Genomic DNA, 24,099 nt, shown 5'->3' with positions numbered 1-24,099 from the left:
TAAAGTTGGTTTATTTCAACTAACTATAGTTGAGATCAGTTTGTCTAGGATTGGATGGCATGGCCAGCTGTGGTTAATTTAAGATGAAAGTGGCAGTTTCTGAACTCTTCTGTTGCAGCTATACTAGAAGAGGGGGGAGCACATGAGATGGAAGCTCACTGTGTCCAGTTCTCAAGATGGGTTAACAACAAGTCCACACTAGCCCATTATAAATTTAGATCTACAGTATAGAACGCCACACACAACAGAGATCTGCAATGCTAACCACACTTGCTTCTTCAAAAAACTATCGGTATGATTCAAATGAGAACTTGCAAAAACAATGCTTACTGCAAAATGCTCATCTTCAGTTGAAGTCCATGCAGTACTTCTATCACTTTTTGCACATCCCCAAGAAGTTGGTGCGTAGCTACTATTTTCTTAGCATTCTGGTGGGAATAATTTTCTCCCAAAAATGTTAAGCCATGCATGTGACCACTGCACAACCACTCCTTCTCATACCAGTATTTCAAACTGGATCTCTTACCTGAAGCAGAATAATGAGAGGGCAAGATTACAAAAGTAAATATATGAAAACTTTTGATCAAAAAATTCTCATATTCTCCTACTTAATCTTTATTCTCTTCCCCCCCCCCACTCCCCCAAATAATAGTACCATAGCTTCTAAAAAGGAATAGTACAAAGTCAACTTTAAAGCACGGTTGCAAAAGAAGAAGAAAAACCACTCCCCACAAACAAGGATGACATTTAGTAATACTAAAATTCTCTCTTGGTTTTTTTTTAAAAATAGTGAACTGGATATCATTTAACTTAAGTAATGCAAGTCCTATGATGCAGAATTTCATTTGAAGCCAGTCAAAGGAGAAGCAGAAGCAGAAGCAGAAGCAGAAGCAGAAGCAGAAGAAGAAGAAGAAGAAGAAGAAGAAGTAGTAATAGTAGTTTGGATTTGATATCCCGCTTTATAACTACCCAAAGGAGTCTCAAAGCGGCTAACATTCTCCTTTCCCTTCCTCCTCTACAACAAACACTCTGTGAGGTGAGTGAGGCTGAGAGACTTCAAAGAAGTGTGACTAGCCCAAGGTCACCCAGCAGCTGCATGTGGAGGAGTGGAGACACCAACCCGGTTCACCAGATTACAAGTCTACCGCTCTTAACCACTACACCAGACTGGCTTGGAAGCTGGTAAAAGACACAAAGGATGTAATCAGATCTATACTTACCTGTGAAGTAAGCCCACTGAACATAGTGGAACTTTCTTCTGTATAAACACATGCACATAAGTCTTTATCTAAAACTTAGTTAACCACATCTTTGCACTTGAATATAAACACACAAAATCCTTGGCTCCAAGGGAGGAGAAAACTACTGCTGCCACTGCACACAAAACCTGTTTCCTTATGGCAATGAAAAGATAGGTGCTGCTGTGATGGTGAGTTTGTTTTGGTTTCAGCAGCACCCTCCTTGTGAGGAGTGCAAGAGAAGGGAAAAGCCAGAATTGGGCTCGCCTGCTACAGTGGTGTATTCTGGACACCATCTCTACACAGCTGTATCATACGATACTAGAGGCACAAGAACAGTTTTCCCTTTTCAAAAGGTAGAAATTACACTGACAAAAGTCCTACAGACTGAAAACTGGTCAGTTTAACCCCCTTTTCACATGCTATTATATACAACTGTCACTGCAGTGAGGGCCCAGAATTGCTCATTCTCCCTTAGTGGAGAGGTCACATCTCCCTTTGAATATGCAAAGTACAGAATATGCAAAGTACAGGTTCTTGTCTGGCAGGGAGATGGAGATTTGGCCGATAATAATGCATTTTCCAGAATGTGTCAAGCCACCTCCCTGAGGGAAACAATTGACTTCTGACTGGCTGGATACAGCCACCTGTCAATCAAGACCCAGCTAGGTCAGAAACTCTTTAAAAGATGACTGTTGCCAAATCTGCTACTATATGTGAGGAGACCAGAAGCCCTTCTCAAAGTAGCTATATTGGAATAGATGTGACTTGAACTAAAATGTTATCTTTGTTATTTTCTGCCTCTTCCATTTGCCCCCTTCCTTTCTTTTCTATTCTTAAGAGTCTTCATAAAAATTAAGCTGTTGGGGTCCTGAATGCATTTGAACCCAAACTCTCAGGGTTATTCCAACCTCTCATAGTTACTTGATTCATGCTGTGTGTGTGCTATGAGAGGGAGGACCAGATAAACTGGATGCAATCTCTGCTTCCCCTTTGCAAGCATCTGCCTTGGATCTCTGGAAACCACAGCCATCTGGGGTTAGAAGGAACATGCCTGGTAGCCTCTGGCACTGCTGGACTACCCAGAATGGCAGTCGTGGAACAAAGGGAGTAAAAAGTTATTTACCTCACTTCCATTACAATCATTATAAGTGGTTTCATTTGGAATGCTCCAAACAGTATGAATTAAATGACAAGGAAAACAAAGTTCCATCTAATGTATCACTTCAGATGTATAATAATGTAAACTTGCAAATTAACAGGAGATAAGTCAATAACAAAATCAAATAGGTTGTATTTAAAAGTGACAGACAATAATAATAATAATAATTACTACATACTATTAGAAGACTCTGCAACTTCAGAAATCTTTGTACCTGGAGGATCTTGACAAATATAGCAGGTATATTTCTCAGGTACATTATCTTCTAATAGACCCATACAGACTCCGTGCTGCCAGCAGAGACATTCTTCACACTGTTGTAAGTCAAATAAACAGAATTAGATCAATGCAAAGTATGCAACACACACACACACACACACACACACACACACACACACACACTAAAGGTATTTTAGAGGCCTGAATAGATGACTGTATATTGCTGGTGCATATTTCTTTTACAAACAGAATAAATGAAAAAGAGAAGAGTTGTTATGGGAAATTATTCTTTTTTCCCTTAAACCGGAAAATTACGGACTATGCAACATGGAAATCAGGTAGCAAGAAAATTAATCAGGAAATATCAGGTCAATATATCTATAGAGAAATTATGTCAGAAGCACAAACCTAAGTTTTCCCATGTGAATGTAACACCTTTGGAAGGAAAATACGACATATAGTCTTGTGGATTAGGAACTAGTAAAGGCCAAATCGGCCTCAACACCTGCTGGATCAAGCTAAGCATACCAAACTATTTTGCACAATAAACAAAACTATTTTGAATCCAATCCCATTTTTTCCTGTGTTATTAATGGATCTTCTGTTTCCACCAGGATCTTCTGGTCTTTCCCTCTTATGAATCTCAAAACTCTCAGCCTGCATCTCCCTCCCTCTAGCAGCAGTTGAATGGCTGGCGTGTGAGTCAGATACCAGGAGCACTGAGATATGTCATCCTCAGGACTATGTTAAATAAGAAGACTACATCACTACCTGCTCCCAAGCCAGGCATCAGAATGGGAAAAGTAGGCCATCCTCTGTCGCTACCACCATTATAGTTAACAAGCCAGGTAAACTTGGATGGTAGGGAGGGGGGCTTATTTCTCCAGCTTCCTGAGTGAAAAATGCCTACCCTTTCTTTACACAAGCGAAGTACAACCTTGAGTTACAGGGGGGGGGCACAACATGTTTGTACAGTAATGGAATTTTGGGGGTTTTCTTTTTGACACAGAATGAGCTCTGTGTCATTCTAAAATCTTAAGAATTTGTTCTAAGTGCTACTACATTAGCATTCACCTAAGCATCAATTGCACAATCAAGGGTTACAGGTAAGAACAATTCAGAAAATTTTTAGAGATAATAATTTCAACACAATAAAAGAAGTCATAAAGTAACAGAGGAAAAGGCAAATGCAAACAATTAAAGTTCCTCATATCTGACACCATCTACTCTATTATAAAGCAATTTTAGGTAGCAGTTAAGCTCCACAGCATCACCATTTTGGGGTTTGGTAATGAGGATTCTCATCTATCTATCTATCAATCATCTATCTATCATCTATCTATCTATCTATCTATCTATCTATCTATCTATCTATCTATCTATCTATCTATCTATACACACACACAATTATTATAAAACATGCACAAATGAATCTTCCTAATTAAGTATTGCTTAGGCATCCAGGAGAGCACTGCAATATATTTATTTATTTACAAATGTGCAACCTAGACTTTAATGAAAATATAGCAAGGTAGAACCATACAGATCCATAAGTATCCATAAATATATCAATAAAACTTCCATTTGTACTTGATAATTACTTATGTGTTTCAATTTACTTCAATTACGCTCACAATCTACAACCATGTACCTGAATCATAAAGTCATTTTCTTCCTCCACTTCACAAATGCACCGAACAATTTCAAAGTCATTATCATCATATTCAAGATCCTCATCAGGATTAGTTGTTACATCAATGTCCTGACTGCAGTCATCGTCGCTCCAAAGCAAACTATCTGCAGATGACTCACTCAAGGTATCATCCTCTGTGTGCAAAAAATTCAATTGGAATAAAATCTGTGTGAGTAATTCCAGAAAACTGCCAAAGGAGGTGGTGATTCTAAACAATGTTAGCAAAAGAAAATCCATTGATAAGACTTTCACACATTCCAGATTATGCTTAAAATTGTGTTTCTGTGCCAGACTCAGATGCTTTCTTAAATCTGTATCCATTAATAAACAAATGCAAGACGTAAGGTAAAACCCAGCCAAACCCATAATTTCTTGACTGAAAACTGGGCCAAGAAACATAATGTAATAAAAGGAAGCCAGTCTCACTGAAATCAATGAGCCTTGTGTGATTTGCTTTGACTGGATCATGTCAACATGCAACTACAACCCTACACATGCTTACTTTTTCAGTAGAGCTTGCCATCAAGTACTAAGGACTTATTCCTGGGTAACCTTAGCTGGAAGGAAAGTTTCTGACACAAAGTACTTTCTCTGGCCATACCCCAATAGCAATCTGCTTATACTGCCTAATCATAGAAGCAATGGTTACACCGCTTCCATCTACACAAAAGCTGGTTCCTAAGGGGATACTAAACCAAACAGATTCTAACGCTAGAGACCAGCATGTAGTGGTTAGTTGCTTCTGTTCTTGAGGACTACAAAACTAAGCAAATGGATGGCAATCTGGATAAAAAACTAACCCAGGCTCAAGGATCACCAGGAGCAGGAGAAAGGTTCAGCCCCCTTGGATGCACTGGCAATTACTCATTTGAGGAAAGTTAAAGCGCTGCACTTGTTAACTGTACCAAATCTACTCCGGAGCGTCCTTCAACCCTCAGGAGAATATTCTGGGAGCACATGGGGAGAAAAGGATGTCCACTCACACAATGTTCAATTTCATAACTGCATTATCATCTATGTTTTCAAGAGATGATAAAGAGTTGTTTATTTAAACTGGCTGTCTCTACTTTTCTTACACTGAACAAAAACGCTTAGTAAGAGGAACAAAAAATGTAGTAAATATATTATCATATCCCTTATGACTATTATACCATTTTAGCTCACACAGAGAATAATGTGGGAAGCAACAGAGAAGTAGTTTAAAGTAAGTGAGCAGAATAAATACAAAACTCCTCTGCAATAACAGAGGTATGTGCATTTTCATGTTACACACACTTAATTTGTCATTGAGGTTCGGCATCTCTTTAGGTGGTTTGCAACAAAAAGTTCCAAGTTCCCTATGATTTCAATGAGTTTGCTCAGCAAATATTTAGATCTGGATCTAGATATAATTCCTCTGTTTTTGTATCTAAAGTAATTTGCTGTGGAGAACTTATTTTCAAGTCTTCAGCTTTTTAAAAGATGTCATATAGTGATTGAAATGGAAAATGCATTTAACTTCAAATTCTAATTTGCTTTAGAGTAGCAGTGGACATTACCTCTTATAAGTAGGTAAAGGTTGGTTTAAGATTAGAAAAAATGTAAGTCACCTTTAAGCAGAAACCAAATCTAGAAGATTTCAGCCTGAAGGGTGAGCATTCTGGAAAGATACAAATGATTCAAATGCAAGAATTTAGAATGGAAACTGGTAGAATCCAATTCATTTTAAAGTAAGTATCAAGGACTTAATGCTCATAGATGAGTGGCTGATCTAGGAAGAGTGAAGCACACACAATTCTGAGCCACACTAGGTCACAGTGTGGCTCTATTAACAAGGATTCGATTACACAAAAAATGTTATTCTTCATAGTTGTTGTAAGAATGCGTTCAGATACAAATAAATATATTATGAGACAAATCCAAAAGAAAAAACAGGAACCTGCAACCAACTTCCATATACAATTAGTTTACTAATTAGTTTCCACAATAGCCCACAAGTAATAAGGTGATCACTTGATCATTTTTTTCTGAGCTCACACACAAACACACCTGTATACCCCATGCTCATAACACAATACTTTTATAAGTCAAAGCTTTATATGGGAAAGTAATACAGAGGCAAGCAATATTGTAGCACAAAGACTTTACCGGCTTATACAGCTAGGGGGTAACTGGATTTTTTGATAATACAACTGAATATTTTTCTAATATATTTGTAAACTAGTAGTGTATAGAAGCACCAGATATTACTTAACAATACTTTAAATTAACAGAGTAATATATTGAACTACTTATCTGCAAATTAAGGGAAATTATCAAGATTAAAGATTTACGATTAGGATGCCTTCTCCTTCACTTTAATAACTACACATGGACATGTCTAGATGTGGAACGGGACCAGGAAAAGAAACTTGAGTGTCATTTTTAGCCATGTTCTTTCTGTATCAATGCTTGATGGTTCAAGGATGTTTATGGCAGCTACATAAAGTATAAAGGAGCCCTTTCGTGGCGCTGATCCCCCCCACCGGCTCTCACAGGGGCAACTTGCTCTTGCAAGTGGTGGCGGCGGGATCAGCGCCTGAAAAGGAACCCTTTCAGGGCACTGATCCCGCCGCTGCCTCTTGCAGGGGCAACCACCACTACCAAGCTCCCAATGGCGGCTACCAAGCCTGCTCTTGCGAGCGGGCCTTTGCTCCATAAGACGCACAGACATTTCCCCTTCCTTTTTAGGAGTGAAAAAGTGCTTCTTATGGAGCGGAAAATATGGTAAATCAGTCTTAGGTCTTTGAGCTGGCATGTCTCAGCAAGGCAAATACATCATGCTTTATGATAATGTGTTGTTGCAGTAGTCAATGCGCTCCATCCTAGGCAGCAAGTCTTTGCAAATTTTCAATTCCTTTACTAGCATTTCATAGTTCTAAAGTGAAGATTATTGAGGTAGAAACTAAATCAATCTCACCGTTCGTTTTTGATTTGTGTTTACGATGCCCAGAATCAGCACCCTGCAGTTGCGTACTCGAATGTGCACAAGGCCGATTTGCTGCATTGTATCTCGCTGCAATGGCAGATCTCGTAGGGGAAAGATCTTGCGAAAAGTCAACATTTTCTTCACTCCCTGAATGCTCTATAAACATTAGGAAGCGTTAATACTTTAAAAATGAATATACCCAAGATTCCATGGTTAAAGAATTAACAGCACTATGTTTGTACTGGTTCAAACAAGTAGTTAGTGTAGACAGCGTCCATACTTCTAGGCTCCTCTGCCTACAAGTTTAGACCCCCATCCATTATTTGCCCATCACCAACAACCACTTCAAAATGATAAGATGCTCTGCTCTCCACTCAGTAGGAGGCAGGCTCTCCTCTTAGAACAGGGGTGGGAAACCTGTGTCCTTCAGATATTGTAGGACTAAATCTCTCCATTACCAGATTACTGGCCATGCTTGCTGGAGCTAATGGGAGTCCAAGAACATTGTCATAGAATACAAGCTTAATCAGAGGCTGGACTGATATGCCCCGCCCTCTGCTAGATGCCATCATCACCTGTCTCTGAAGCAAACAGTGACACTTCTCCATTAAAAAGACAATTGTATATACAGTGGTACATCGCAAGATGAATGCCTTGCGGAACGAAAAAGTTTTGCGATGTTTTGGTGACTCGCAAGACAAAGTTTTCTATGGCCATGCTTTGCAAGACATTTTTTTTTTGCTGCGGCAAACCGCACTTCGCAAGAGGAAATTATCGCAAGATGAAGCGACTCGCGGAACGAATTAATTTCGTCTTGCGAGCCATAACTGTATACTTGTTTACATTGATGTCTCCAGTGTAACATTGTTTTAGTGTTTTCTGCTAAGAAATCGACATTGATCAACAAAGGAAAGACAATTAAATGAAGCCATATCCTCCAATATTACCTGATTTTGTTTTCTTTTTCTTCTTTTTCTTCTTCTTTGATTTTGATCTTACAATATCTCTGGGTTTTTTCTCTTTGTTCTTCTCCTTTTCTTTATTAGCTTAAGGGAATTTTTAAAATCTATATTATTTTTTACAGGATAAAATAATAAGCTTTTACTCAGGTATATTCAGTGCTTTTTTTTCTTAAAAAATGTTTAGGGGTACTCTCATTTTCCCACTCATATTGAAATACTGCCTCTCAATGAGGCCAACCTTAAGATTCAAAAAATGTTTAGGGGTATGCGTACCCATGCGTCCCCCCAGAAAAAAGCACTGGGTGTATTTATGCATTAGCAGGTGCAGGTGGCGCTGTGTGTTAAACCACAGAGCCTAGGGCAGGGGTCCCCAGACTACGGCCCGGGGGCCACTTACAGCCCCGAGGCTCTTTTATGTGGCCCCCGCTGCCCGCTCTTACTGGCGCCGTGCAGCACGGCTGCAGACTTCCGACCCGGAAAAGCGACGGAAATAGCTTGTGCGCATGTGCAAGCGTCATTTCCGGTGTACTTCTGGGTCGGAGGCTTCTGCACATGCACACAAGCTATTTCCAGCGCTTTCCAGGTCGGGAGTGCCCCAGAAATAGTGTTTGCGCATGCGTACGCACAGCCACGCATCCCCGCGAGCGGCCCCCCATCCTCTGGCCCCCCATGCAATCGGCGCGGCAGGCATCCAGCCCAAAGCCAGGTAAGTTTGGGGACCCCTGGCATAGGGCTTGCCAATTAGAAGGTTGGTAGTTCAAATCCCCACAATGGGATGAGCTCCCATTGCTCAGTCCCAGCTCCTGCCAACCTAGCAGTTTGAAAGCACAAAATGCAAGTAGATAAATAGGTACCGCTCCGGGGGGAAGGTAAACGGCATTTCTGTGCGCTGCTCTGGTTTGCCAGAAGCGGCTTAGTCATGCTGGCCACATGACCCGGAAGCTGTATGCCAGCTCCCTCGGCCAATAAAGTGAGATGAGCGCCGCAACCCCAGAGTCGTCCGTGACTGGACCTAATGGTCAGGGGTCCCTTTACCTTTACAGTGTTTCTAGATCGGTAGTCACGTAAAATTACATTTTAGTCATATCTCTATGTTCCAGTACCAATCTCTACTCATTTGCTATGAATGTGTGTTACCTCCTCCTCGAATTGCTGGCTCATTATATTGTGCCCCTAAAGGTTATACTTAATTTGCACAACTCCATGTTGTAAATTAAGTGATTAATAGAACAATAACAAGCTGAATTTTAATAATTAAATGTAACTCAAGTGATTCAGGCTCATAAATGTAACTAGTGTGTTAAAGGCCAATTCAAAATAGTTAAGAGAAAGAATACTTTTGGCAAAACACTCACATAAGCAACCAGACGTCGTCCGTCTTCTATTAGAACATTCTTGACTAGCCTTTTCAGAAGCTACAGAGCCTCTTGTTTGAATGCTTCTTGTTGCTGGACTCTGTTGTGGTTCTGGCGACTTCTCAATACCATGAAAATACTTCATATGATAATGCAGCAGTTTGGCTTTCCGAAAGGATTTGGAACAATCCAAAAATTTGCATCTAAACTTGGGTTCATGTTCTATTGCAGCTTTTGAAACAGTAAAAACGTCAGCTCTCTTTGAAGCAGTGGCTACTGTAAGAACACAAGATGTAAACTTAAGAACCACATGCATTTTAACTGTAACATACTAGCCTTGTGTAGACATGTAAAGCCTTTTGCACAGTGGGGAATCAGGACTACACTGCCCAAAGCCCTTCAAACTAACTTTTAAAGAAGCCTAGCCTGAAAAATATAATTAGTAAAAACTTAACCTGTAACAGACGCCCCTGAAATCTCCTGTAATTCAGGTGTAGAGGAAGGCTCTGCCGTATTTTCTTCCTTTAATCTGGTGTCATCTACTGAAATCTGAGGTACTGAAGTCTGAGATACTTCTGAAGATGGAGGCAACTCTTCATTAATCTTTTGGTCAGACTCAACACATGCTTCTAATGGGCCTAAGTCAAAAGGGTAGGTAAGAGAAGAATACACAGATACGAAACACTCAGGTTAACATAAAGTGTTTAACAGCCAAGTCTACATTTTAAGTTAAAGCCTTAAGAGAACTCAAGCAAGAAATGTACTAAAATGAGGGCCAACACTACACGTGACATTCAATGCACCTTTACAACTAATGTGCAGATTTTTATTTATTTTTTAAGATCAAGGGGTGGCTTATAATTAAAGACAGGCACTTATAAAATCAGCTTGTTTACCTTCTACAACTTCTTTTGGGCTAGATTCTGGCTCTTTTAAAGATCCAACTTCATCCAGTAGTGGTGCAACAGGGTCAGTATCTAAAGTTTCATGACTGCTACTAGTAGAATGTCTTGATCGTCTCTTTATAGAATTCTTTTCATTGTCCAGAGCATTTTTCAACTTTTCTTGCGCTAAAAATAATTTTAAGACCATTTATTTTTAAACTCTTAGCAATCAAATTTTATCATAATATTTACATATTTAATTCAAATGCAACCTATTACACCACCAAAGGCATTTCACCAAACAATTATATACATTAATATACACATAAAATTATACACAATGTGTTGGCCTTGTGGCAATTATCATTCATCTTTATGACCACATCCATTCTTCATGTAACACAATTCCTCTTCGCTTCTGGCTTCCGCAGAAGCATGGATGTAGGTTCTCAACATCCAAACCTATTGACTAGCATATCTTAATATTATAAATGGGCATTTTTAAAAAGGTATTATATCCACTGCCAATGGTTAGTGAAAGGCATTTTGTTCTTAGGGTCAAACACAGCCCAGTGAGAAGCAGTCTTTGAATTACTGGATCTTCTTATTGGTGCTGGGGGTTGTTACAGATAAGACAGCTGTGCCAGTGGACACAACAGGGTTTCCCCTTTGTTTTCTCCTCTCCTCACCCCCTTTGCCCCACAATCTACTTCAGAGGGTTCCCCAAGCTGTCAGAGCAGAGTTGAGAGTTGGGAGAGAGAGGAAGGGGAAGTCCCATTTGTGTGAGTGGAAGTCTGCTGCACAATTGAGATGACACCATTAGATATGTCCCATGTAGTATCTTTTAAAAAAGAAATTAAACAAATACTCAGGCAAATAGTGAACTACTCTTACTTTATTTTACCCATAAATCTGCAACTTTCCACCTGACCCCTTTTGTCACCTTTACTGGCTCCTTCTGTTAGTAGGTGTTCCTATCAAGTATCTACACTATTAATCAATAAAGGTCATTAAAACGAACATGAGGGAAGTGACCAGCAGCTCTAAGCTACATGCCAAACTCAATATAGAAAGGGAAATGCCCAGTGCTTTCCCCTCATTATTGTTTAATTCTTTATTAAAGCATTTATCTCACTGTTCTAGTGTGAACACACCACTTAGAGCAGGTTATAATACGGTATATAAAATTACGATTTCATAAAAAGAATGTAAAACTATTGTAACAGAAAGTGGGTCGGCTCTTTAAAGATTGGAAGACTGTCTGCTGTGTGGAATAAAACTGACTCAATGAAAAGCAAAGGACCAAATATGAACGAAGTCTAAATATTAGACTGCAATTCTTAGAGAATCAAACTCACTCACAGAACTTAAAGGCTAGAGCACTAGTCAGCTGAGAATGTCCAGCCAGGAGAGCTGAATGCTGATGTACAATTATCAGCTTCTCCAGCTGACCCACATACCATAAATCTGACCTCTCATGGCATCTAAATAGTCAGATGGTGGTTCTCACAAAAAAATGTAAGGCTAGTGCTTCATAATTTTATTTTATATATTTACACACAGTTTTTTGATCTAGCATTTCTAAGGTAGATCTGCAACAGATGATACAATTTAATACAAGATGATGGTGTGACATGTAATCAGTTTAGAGCAGGGATAGGCAACCTAAGGCCCGTGGGCCGGATGCGGCCCAATCACCTTCTCAATCTGGCCCACAGACAGTCTGGGAATCAGTGTGTTTTTACATGAGTAGAATGTGTCCTTTTATTTAAAATGCATCTCTGGGTTATTTGTGGGGCATAGGAATTCATTCACTCCCCCCCCAAAAAAAATATAGTCCGGCCCACCACATGGTCTGAGGAATGGTGGACCAGCCCACAGCTGAAAAAGGTTGCTGACCCCTAGTTTAGAGAAAATGTGATATTCAAGGCTCCCCTCAGCTGTGTGTTGCTCTTGACACTATGGGCCTTAGAGGCCAGTAGCAAACCCAAGCAAATTCCACCCCTTCAGGAAGATGTAACTGTCACTCAGGAGTGGAACTCTTCCTCATGCAGAGCAGATAGAAAGGTGGCTTCTGGCTCATAATTTGATGATGGGGCAGCTGAGATGCTGGGGGGGAGCATGATATTAAAAGCCTCTCACCAGCTCTCTGGTGTCCCTGATGTTGCTGTGTTAGAGCTCTGCCCTCAAGTATCAATCCTGCCCTGTGCCATTTCCATAAGCTGTATGTTACTGAAACAAAAGAGTTTCAGGGCCTGAAATGCATGCCCAAACACTGGGAGAGGAAAAACAAACAAAACAAAAATGTTAAAGATTACACAATGCCTATCAAGCCAAATTATGCAGGAATCATGAGACTGAACCTCATCAAAACAGGTACATCTCAAGTGTTCTCTAGGTTTTTTGTTTTTTAAAAACTTGTTTTTACTTTTTAAACTATTATTTATATAAACGGATGAAATGTATACAATAAAGCTAAAGTTACTCAAGCTAAGCATCCTTATACAATTCAGTTATTGCAAAAAATCAGAAAATGAGTCAAAATAAGGTCCAAGTATTCAGATAACCATGTACTTAAAAAGATCAGAGCATATTAAAAAGCAATTGAAGATTTGCAATGTAAGGTTAAACATTTTTGAGAGAGAGAGAGAGAGAACAGCAGAGCATAAAAATAGTCTCATCTCTGCTTATTTAGCCATTACACACATCCCTATATTTTATATCTCGCTTTGGTTCATTAGTTAGCAAAGAGAACTGCAAGAAAAAGCAATGACTTTGTAAAGAGTTTAGAAAAGGGATTAGCAGGACCGAAATAGCAGATTTTGAAGGCTGTCACGTTCCTTACAAAGTGCTATTTTGCAGAATCTCTTGAAAGGGGCTCTGTACCGGTAGGTTCGTGGGGGCAAGTGACCCACAATCATTGTGACAGCTGGTGGGTCAAACTTCACCCATGAGGGATGGCCAAGATAACAATGTGGCCCATTGGCCAGATCCTGTTCCCCTTGTTCTAGGGAACTGACACAGAAAAGGCACTACTTCGGCTTTTGTGGCAAGAGAGGATAGATTTGCACATCTGAAGTGTTTTTGTCCTTTGGTTCCCCGCCCCCCAATAAAACCAGAAAATTAGAAATACATGAAAAAGCCTTCATGTGCCTAAATTTAAAATCTAATGGATGATAGTCAACTAAGCTTTACTTAAGAGCAGACCCACTGAAATTAATGAAAATAGCTATGTTGGGTCCTTTAATTTCAGTGTGTCTATTCTGGGCAAAACTTAGTTGAATGCCACCCAGTTTTGCTAAAATATGTGTGTGCGCTCCCTCTCTTTAAGAATATTTCCTATTCCAGTTAAATGCAAAAAAACTTATTTAAGTAAGTGAATAAAATACTCACACATGTTCTTCTGGAGTCGGGGACGTTTTGAAGGGATCTCTCCTCCTTTAGGTATTTTCCGCCTTCTCAGTTCTAAAGTTATTGGCTGCAATGTTTGAGAGCCTTGCTCTAAATATGTAAATAGAGCAAGGAAAAGGTTTCTAAACATACCAAGAGAAGAGGTAACCAGATTTTTTCTTTCTTTTTTAAAATAGAAATGACATTTTTCTACCGTTTTATAAAACTTTTATGGAGCTTAGGATTTGAATTATCTAGTTTCACCTTCCTTTTTTGGGTGTGTGTGTGTGTGAAGTATTCTATAATATGTAGTGGTACCAGCTGAGATAATAGCCATATATCATTAATATCACAAGTTCCTTAGGAAATGGATGACAGATCTTGCACCCCAAACACTGTAACTCTTGGCTTTAACAAGTGTAGATGTAGAAAACTTACACTAATTTGTGTGTGTTGATGGTCAGTTCAAATTCAATTAGCATAATAACTAGTTAAATCTGTATTCTGTATCACCTACATTGGGATATCTACACAAGGAGAAGGAAGAGATGGGGGGTCCTGTGACCCTCCAGATGATGCTGAACTACAGCTCCTGTCACCCCTGGCAACTGGCCCTGCTTGTGCGCTGCTGAGAATTGACGTTCAACATCTGGAGGGCCACAGATTCTCCTCCTCCCACCATATATGAATGAGACACAGCCTTGACTGTTACCACTGACCTGCAGGAGGCACCACAGGTGGTCGACCACGTCGTCTTTTAGTTTCTTTGAGGTTTTCTGGTGGGCTATTCACATTATCATTTTCAGGTTTCTTTTCAATCTGGGTATCTATTGAGAATTCTCTGTCATTTTCAGATATGTTCTCTTTGTCTTCTTTGCCATCCTTGGGTAGAGCCTTTTCAGACACCTTGCTCTTTTCTGAAGGAACTATTAGTTTCCCTTCTTTATCAGGTTTAGACCTTCGTTCAGTCTTTAACGTCTTTTCATCCTTGTCTTTCTTACTATTCTCAGTTGCTTTCCTCGGTTCTTTAAACTTTTCCCATCTTTCAGGAGATGAAGGGATTTCATTACCTCTCTCCTTGGGTCTTGAATTACTCACAATAGACTAAAAGCAAGTTTAAAAATTGTGATTGCTTTCCATTGTAAATTAAACTTACTTACAGAACTGGGAAGGGGGAGGCACTGAAATAAATCAATTAATAAAACACACAATATACACTTAAAAGAATCCTGTGACTGTACAACTTTAGTACTATTGTCTGGTTCCTTTCTCCTAATATGATTGCATGCACATATAAAAAGAGTTAAAAGCTATAAAGCAGTACATAAGGAAACAAGTACCATACGACAACACTCAGTGCTCATAGGAGATTACATGGGGGGACAACTGGTTAGTGTCTGGAATTTCTACATTTAAGATTTATAATCTGTGTTTTAATCAAATTAGCAGGGTGGCGTACAATTAAATTTTAACACACAATAAAACAAATACATAAAAATAAACTTAAGATTTATGAAATCAGAAATAAGTAATACATAAGACAGAATAAAGCTGATAATCAAAAGCTTAAAAGCTTGGGGAAATGAAATAGTCTTTGCCTCATGCTGAAAAGATACCCAAGTAGGTACCAGCTGAGACCTCGTTGCAGAGTGCGTTCTAAAATGTCAGAGCAGAACTGAAAAGGTCCTTTGCCTGGTAAACATACACCAGATCTTGGTTCAGAATGGGAACCCGGAGAAGGACCTCCAGCAAAGGTTATTATGATTTATTATGTTTACTTGTCACTTGCCACACAAAAAAATACTCTCAAAGCAACTTACTGTTTTTACCCACCCACCCCAGCTGCCTCTGTGAGGGTTGGTAAGACCCCGGAACACTGCATGGAAGGAGGAGAGGGCAGATCACTCCTTCAGGCAAGGAGATCCACTTAGTGAGTGATCTACTTAGCGCTATGTTTAATACGTCCTACGATATGTAAGGAATGCCCACAAACAAGACCTAAGTATAATAGCATTCACCTCACTTGTGGATTTCCAGCAACTGGTATTCAGAAGAATATTGCCTCCAACAGTAGATATAGAACATATGGCTCGCAGCCACTGATAGCCTCCATTAATTTGTATAGCCCACTCACAATAATTGTCTCGTTCCCTTACAAGGACATTGCATCGGGGGGGGGGGGGGATGGCAATTCTCATAGGTCATGAAGGCAGTCACCTTTTTCTCCTTACAATTCCCCAGGAAGGAACCCCATTTCTTAAGATACAATTGCTTCCTGGGAACATTTAAAAATACTATGCAGAAGAAAACTGTAGGAAAAAGTTGCCCTTGGACAATCTTGTAATACAGTGTAAACATATGTGCAGATTCAAGAAACAATCATGCAGTTTAATCTGAGATCCATGTTCTAATCTGTGCATGGGTCCTCAGTGGACAAAATGTGTAGATTTTAATCCAAGATGCAGTGTGAACCAGAATCCACTTCATCTCTACATCTTAGACTGTATGTCCTCTAATAAAACACATGAACTAACAACCCTGTAATTTATGTTCTGCCCCCAAATCAGTTTAACCAAATCAAAATATAAAAGTAAGTTTCATACCTGATCTTTGGAAAAAGCTTTGACGTGTATATTCTTGACTGTCTGAATTACACCATCATAAAATTTTACAGTGTAAGTACCTGGAATTTAAAAGAAACCCCACATAAACTGAAGCAGCAACTGTATAGTGTGCTAATTACTCAAAGCATAAACACAAAGCGATTCGCACGCAAGAGTAGTCTTCCCCAACCTGGTGTCCTTCAGGTGTTTTGAATTACAACTCAATCAACCTCAGACATCATGGGCAATAGGCAAGAATGGGGTAAAAGCAATCTTCAGAAGTTCCAGATCACAAGTTTCCATCACTGTGAAAAACTGGATTTGATTGCAAAAAATTATATTTTTATCAAGAAAAATGTTGAGATTTAAAATCTGCTTAATAGCTTTTATTTCCATTAAGTGGAAATAAATGCGAAAAGCTATTGCATTGCAGTGAAACTTAGCTTTTTATAAACAGAAAGGCTCCTTCATTCCATGGACACCTTTGGTGAGATCCTGTTGGTAAAAGGTGGTACGGACAATTTTAACCAAAAACCTCTTTTTCTTGAGAGTTCACCAAATCTCCAGAGCAGGTTTTGAGAGAGCATAAGGAGCTGCAGCGGGAATCTGAGAAGTTATATCCACACCCTTCTTCCACCAGAAGAAATGTCTGGATCCAAGCAATGGAACTTATACATGCCCATACTACTAGAAATTAATCCACAGAATTGTCTCACATTACCTTTCCTTACATAATTAGTGTTCATACCAATTCAATTCTTCATAACATTCGTAAGTAGTGGTCATAAAAATTGGGAATAGCATGGAACATATACAGCAGCTACTCATTTTCAAGACGACTTCTGAAAGCAGTCATAAAGGATGTTTCTCTACAGTGTACTCTGAAATTAACAATTATGCCTTACCATCCTTGTTAACAGAAGTAACTTTGGCTGGATAAAAACGACAATCAGACCAGCAAGCCAACACTTGATCATTTATATGAAATCCCTAAAAAATGGAAACATATAGAAGCGAGTGTTCAGGATACAATGCTGCATCATAGCAATAATAAAGTAATCTATGCTGTAAACAAAACATTCCTGCAGCAGACTTTCCAACCAATTTTTTTTATTTGAATTTTTTTTACAACATAACACAACCCACCCCCAATACACAAATCCACCCTCATTAAACGTGAACATAACATACAGTGAACATAACATACAACAATACAAACAACCAAATAAAAGACTTCCTTTATCCTGTATCTGGCCTCCTTATTTACTTCTTATAAACTGTTTCCTTTATGAATAATTATTAAGATTTTTCCAATTATAACTTAAATATCCACAAAGTCTCCTGCAGGCAGACATTAATTAAAACAAGTCCAGGTATGTATTTTAGGGCACTGTTTTGTGAAGTATTCTCTGCATTTTCCCCATGCTTTTTGAAACTCTTGTCTAGTGTGATCTCTAATTGCTTCTGCTAATCTAGCCAGTTCAATATACTCTAAGAGTTTATCTTCCCATTCCGTTTTTGTTGGCAGTTTCTTTTTCCAGTTTTAACAATTAGGATCCTTGCTGCTCCTGTGGCATAGAGAAATATTTTCCGATCTTCTCTTGCTATACCTGTTTCCATTACCCCTAGTTCTGTATTTTTCATAAAGGTATACTTAAACATTTTTTAAGCTCGTCATACACTGTGTTCCAGAAGCTTTTGATTTTTTCACAGGTCCACCAAACATGTATAAGTGTCCCCTCTGTCTTACCACACCTCCAGCACAAATTTGTTTTTGTCTTATACATGTTAGCTATTTTGGTAGGTGTTAAGTACCACCTATAAAACATCTTGATTAGGTTTTCCCTCAATACTTCACAGGCTGTAAATTTCCAATTCTTTCTCCATAGTTTTTCACATGCTGTTAATGGTTTTCCCAATATCTAAAGCCCACTTGATCATTACCTCCTTGACCTGTTCATCTTTGACCTCCCACTCCAATGTATCATATATTTTTGATATTACCTTGGTTTTCCCACCAATTATTTTACAAATGATTTTAATAATTCTACTCAGCCTAGGGGCACAATAGCTTTGATATTCTAAACATATTGTCAAGGCAAGGTGATCATCATAAGCAGCAATATTATTGAACTCTTGGATGCAGAAGAGTGTGTTATTTGTATAAAAAATGGGAAATTGCCATGAAAAACGACAATAATAAGGATACAATTCTATGCCTATATATCTGGGAGTAAACTTAACTGAAGTAAAAGGGAATTACTTCTGAGTAAACAACAGAGTAGAACCTTTGCAGGCCTAATTAAAGCCAACAGGCTGCTTTGGCTAAACCACACCCACGTGCCAATCACCTACATCATACACAATGCCATATATGGGAAGGTAAAAAGGTGACAGGGCCAAAGGAGTCTTCTGAAATGTTGCCGATCACCTGATTGGCAGGAGTTCAAAAGTGCTTTGAAGCATGGCTTATCAGCTGATTGTTGGAACTTCAAGTGCTTCATTGCCTGATGTCACTGTGACATCCACCTATCAAATTGGACCACACAGAGTTGGGGTAAGAAGGATCTGCCCACCAGACTGCACTGTAAAGCAAACTTCACAGCAGGTGTGGAGAACTAATCAGGCAAATGGACTGCATCTCTAACTCCTTCATCCCCTGTGGGCCAACAGTAACAGGTGGGTGGGACTGTAGAGAAAATAAGTCCATTTGCACATGCGAATAGATTTCAAAAGGGATCACAGCCAGAGCTTTCGGAGATGCACTCTGAAAGTTCTCACTGGAGGTCTCACTGTTGGCGACACCTGCAAGCCCTGCTTATAAACAAACAGGCATTGACTTATACCCACATGCTTTTCTGCCCCACACCTGATTTCACATTTGAAGTCAGGCGAAAGTGGTTTGGAGGGGATGCGGGCTACATTGGCATCTGTGTTGGGCCCAAATAGTTCCATGGACTGCCCCACCCATGCCTTACAGGGACAAAAAACATGTCTATAAACAGCAATGTTGCCCAAGGTTACCATATTTTATTTATAATTTTTTCTATCCCACCCCAGCTAAGAAGAAACAGTATGCAAGTTTTTTTATTATACCAATAATATTTTTTTGAAAACAATTAAATCTGCATCCACAAGTTTGCAAAGAATTGTGTTGACTTCAAGCTTTAACTTAGGTTGATTTTACTTACAGAAGATCCTTCATCATCATGTAATCCTTCTTTCCTTAACTGTATTTTTTCTAAAGGACGCAAATAAGGACTGTCCCAACAAAACCACTCATCATAGCGGTGATTCCAGCGTTTGAAATGGATTAGCACTTTTCCTTCCTCATAATCAATTTCTTCAATGTGAGCTGGATACCTATGCAAAGAAAATTAATTTAAAATATTCTTGCCAAAAAATGAAAATAATTGTCTTGGAAAAGGAGTAACTATATTACAAAGCCATACATTTTGGTAAATATATGAATATGATACACAAATAGCTTCAATTTCCACCTTTTTGTGATTACTTTAATCTTGCTGCTTTTTTATTATTAAGCAAAACTGCTTTCTTTTTCTAGGAAATATGACAAACACCTGAAATCATGTTAACAAAGAGCCGACAGTTTATGTGCTTATGGTTGTGACTTGTGAATTCTTAAGTTATGGTTTCCAGTCATGGTTTTTATCCTTGTTTCTGCTGTGCAGACCTTGCACTTTTCATCATAACTAATGTTCTAGCCAAACAACCTTGCTGGTGCTATCAGCAGTATATGATGGGAAGTTAAAAATCTTATGCCATCAGAGAACCACAAAAAGGCCCCTAGGAATAGCTGCTTGGTATCCTCAGGATGGTGACAATAGGCAATGCTAATTTGTCAGCACCCCGACCTGACACTGCTGTTAACGGTGGGTGACACCCAACTGTTCCCAAGTGCTGGCAGACAGACTGCATACCCACCAAATCTGCCTTGGAAAGTTACAGGACCTTGTGGAAATGGGGGAGGGGGCTGAAGGAGGACGAAGAAGAATGGGAAATCTACTTTTGTAATGTTTGGTGTCACTCAGTAGTGTTAAGAATTAGTCTATTTTAAAAATTAAACACGGACCCATACAACATGTACATCTCTACAATAGTTTAATCTACACTTTTGTTAAGGCTAACTTCAAAAGTAACAAACAATAGCTTAATCCCATATGACAAACTAACTGGGAAATTTTCAAGAGTGCAATAATCATGTGGGTACAGAAACTGAGAAGGACTCCTCAGACCTATATGCTTGATCCTAGAGAATAATCAGTTCCTCCTGATTGGTCCTCAAACACTATGGAGCAAGATCCTTTTTAGCAAATCATATTAATCAATCCATCTTCAAGCAGAGAACATTTTCATCATCCCCTACTCATATCAGATGAGTTTGGGAGATCGTTCTGGCAATTTTTTATCTCAAAGCAGAAGTTTGTTCAGAATAAATTATGAGGACAGACAGAAAGAGGAGAAAGTTCACCAGATGGTGACCCTTCTAAAGCATATCTGATCTCTTGCTACTAGATCATGCTACTAGAATGTTAAATAAAATGCATGATGTTCATATCCTACATATTTAGATTGTTTACTCTCAAAGTACAGAACAAAATGACATGCGAATATGTTCTGTCTTTGTATTATACAATTGCAATCACATCTATATTAAAATTTAGGAAAGTTCCATTGTTTAAAACTTGTTAAATTTGCCTAGAAGCCTATACTGTATATAACTGCAGCAAAATAAAGTTACATTTTCCCCCCTATCTTTACTCTGATATACTGGGAGATTAGTTTACTCTCAGAATCAGGAATTGAAAAAACAAGTTCTGAACATCACAAATCCTTGACTACACATAAATATCAGATACAGCAGCTTTCTCCAACCTGGTGTCCTCGAAATGCTTTGGATAATCAGCCAACGAGAACAATGGTTGGAGATGATGGAAGTTGTAGAGACCAACAATATCTGGAAGGCATCAGCTTGGGGTAACATACTTCCAGAGCAAAATAAAAAAATTCCTTCAGTAGCACCTTAAAGACCAACTAAGTTTATATTTTGGTATGAGCTTTCGTGTGCATGCACACTTCTTCAGATACATACTTCCAGAGCATAGCCAAAAAACAAATCAAAACCCTACTCATCGATGGTTAGCAATCCTACACCATTTATGCCATTTCTTCTCCTTCTACCACTCCTTGCTCACCGTCTTTGAAGTGCTATCTTAGGAGGCTCTATAAAATGGACCCAATAGCACGAATACCCTTACAACCAAGGAATTCTATACAATATCACATCGGCTGTAACCAATAATCATTTTCAACTTCTTAAGGACTAGTTCTTGCATACTTAAATATAGTAATTTAAAACTAATTCTAATACATGCTCCAAATCTGTATTCTGCTATAGTAATACCTACACTTTTCTTCAAAAGGCTGTATGCTACATTAGACTCAATTGCCTAAAACCAGGAATAATCAACATGACACTCCCCAATTGTCACTGGACTACAACTCCCATGAGCCCTGGTCAATCAGCACTGATGGAAGTTGGGAGTCCAACAAAAATTGAGGACACTACATTGGTAATTGAGGTGGGGGGGGGGGAAACACCAGTGCAGAATGATACACGCAAGTCCCACTTTCCCAATAAATCATTCTTTAGTCAAGTGTTTACTAAGTTTACAATTCTCAGAAAAGTTAATGCTGTTCTTTTCAAACCTAGAATCACAGTTTTGCATCTCAACTCAAGTTCAATAAAGGGCAGCCCAGGTTGCTTTATAACTTGACAACGGCAACCCACCTTCTGCCTCCAATTATCATGAAGTCTAATACAATTCTTGCTGTGTTGCTACTGCATCAAGAAAGCCTTTCTCCTGAAAACAACTAGGGTTATGTCAAATATACTGATTATATACACACACCCATCTATACTTCCAAGGAGAATGACATAACACCAGCATCTGCCTAACAAGCTACAATTTCCCCTCGCAACTCAGTATTGTTTTTTACTTGCACATTATGTGCAATGAAGTGTTTATTCAAAAGGTTTCTGTTTATAAGGCCTACTGTCAAGGAAACTATAATTAACTAGCTGTTCAGTATTGTTCAGATATTTTAAATAACAAATGAAAAGGTAAGCAGCACATAGGCAGCAAGAACAGATAAAATCAACACACTTTCATACATTCGTATAGAAAGAAAAAGCTCATCTACAAGTAGGTTTGTATCATTATGCAACAGTGACCCACTAGCTTATACAGGAGTCTCATATGCACATCAGAGCTCCCTAATGTATTAGGAGCCCTTGGTCTGAGCTGATGATTTTATTATTTACAGCTGGTATAGAATTCAATGCCCAGGTTGCTTGGGGCAATAGACTCTAGGCCAGGCATCCCCAAACTGCGGCCCTCCAGATGTTTTGGCCTACAAATCCCATGATCCCTAGCTAAGAGGACCAGTGGTCAGGGATGATGGGAATTGTAGTCCAAAACATCTGGAGGGCCGAAGTTTGGGAATGCCTGCTCTAGGCAGTTAACACTAATCCTGGCGAAACTGCAATGGCTACCAATTAGATTCCAGGTCCAATTCAAATGCTGGTTTTGACCTATAAAGCTTTATGCAGCTAAGGACCTCAATGCATCAAGGACAACCTCGCCTCATATGAACCAACCTCGACCTTGCAACCATTATCTCAGACATCCCCAGACTTCGGCCCTCCAGATGTTTTGGACTACAATTCCCATCATCCCTGACCACTGGTCCTCTTAGCTAGGAATCATGGGAGTTGTAGGCCAAAACATCTGGAGGGCCGCAGTTTGGGGATGCCTGCATTATCTGAAGCCCTTCCTTGTGTGTGCCCCTCCTCAGGAGGTCTGAAGGGTGGCAACATTAGAACAGTGCTTTTCAGTGGTGACTCCTTGTGTTTAGAATGCTCTCCTTGGGGGTGGCTCACCTGGCATCATCATTGTATAGATGTAGACACCGAATAAAAACATTTCTTTTTCACGAGGGCTTTGGCTCTTAATTATCCTTTAGTGGATGGGGAAATTTTAATCCTGCCTTTAAAAAGAGGATTGTCTTGGTTTTTCTTTCATGCCTGGTTTAATGTGTTTGTTTGTTTGTTTATACAATGTAAGTCACTTTGTGGTCCCTTGCTAAAAAAAGTGACCAATAGATTTAACAAACAAACAATTTAAGACAGTTAAGATGTATACCACTTAAGTATTTAAATTTCTAAGTGGTGTACATTATCTTCAGTGACCAAACTGAAGAAATGGAAACATTACCAAGAGACACTAGTTCATTCATTGAAACATTTCAAAAATAAACTCTCTTTTTTTTATAAACTTCCAATGCTACCAACCCTAATTTTCAGCAGACTGCAAACTGTCTGAAATGCATTGTTTTAGATACGTCATTTGCTATAGCCTTGATCTAGCCAAAACAAGTTCTCATGAAAGCATGTTTCCATAATACATTAACCCAAGAGAGACGGAATGATTAAAAATGAAATGTGTAGCTATCTTTTCTATACAAATGTCTAGTATCAGCGTTCTGCAGTGTCAAGGTTCAGCTCAGTCTCTTAAAAAAAACTTGATTCTCAGTTTTCCTATACATGGTGTTCCTCAAGATGC

The 24,099-nt window shown here is 39.0% G+C and overlaps 1 protein-coding gene across 4 annotated transcripts in view; it reads right to left on the bottom strand.

Annotated features, from left to right (window-relative positions):
* PHF20 (PHD finger protein 20) overlaps positions 1–24,099 on the bottom strand; it is a 46,066-nt gene that overhangs the window by 4,789 nt on the left and 17,178 nt on the right. For 3 of the 4 annotated variants that reach the window (XM_035123396.3, XM_035123401.3, XM_088673472.1), the window contains 13 exons: positions 19,645–19,816; positions 17,359–17,443; positions 16,454–16,533; positions 14,570–14,954; positions 13,854–13,961; positions 10,473–10,646; positions 10,032–10,214; positions 9,577–9,852; positions 8,207–8,305; positions 7,251–7,415; positions 4,271–4,446; positions 2,579–2,714; positions 331–526 (listed from right to left, as the gene is read on the bottom strand). In XM_035123396.3, the coding sequence (XP_034979287.3) occupies positions 331–526; positions 2,579–2,714; positions 4,271–4,446; positions 7,251–7,415; positions 8,207–8,305; positions 9,577–9,852; positions 10,032–10,214; positions 10,473–10,646; positions 13,854–13,961; positions 14,570–14,954; positions 16,454–16,533; positions 17,359–17,443; positions 19,645–19,816 (2,235 nt within the window). The remainder of the gene's footprint in view (positions 1–330; positions 527–2,578; positions 2,715–4,270; positions 4,447–7,250; positions 7,416–8,206; positions 8,306–9,576; positions 9,853–10,031; positions 10,215–10,472; positions 10,647–13,853; positions 13,962–14,569; positions 14,955–16,453; positions 16,534–17,358; positions 17,444–19,644; positions 19,817–24,099) is intronic. The other variant, XM_035123402.3, reaches the window with a different exon arrangement.

The sequence above is a fragment of the Zootoca vivipara genome, chromosome 7 (assembly GCF_965207765.1).
Source record: "Zootoca vivipara chromosome 7, rZooViv2.hap1.1, whole genome shotgun sequence".
Lineage (NCBI taxonomy): Eukaryota > Metazoa > Chordata > Lepidosauria > Squamata > Lacertidae > Zootoca > Zootoca vivipara.
Note: the sequence above shows the minus strand (reverse complement) of the source record. Positions and strands in the feature narration are given on the sequence as shown.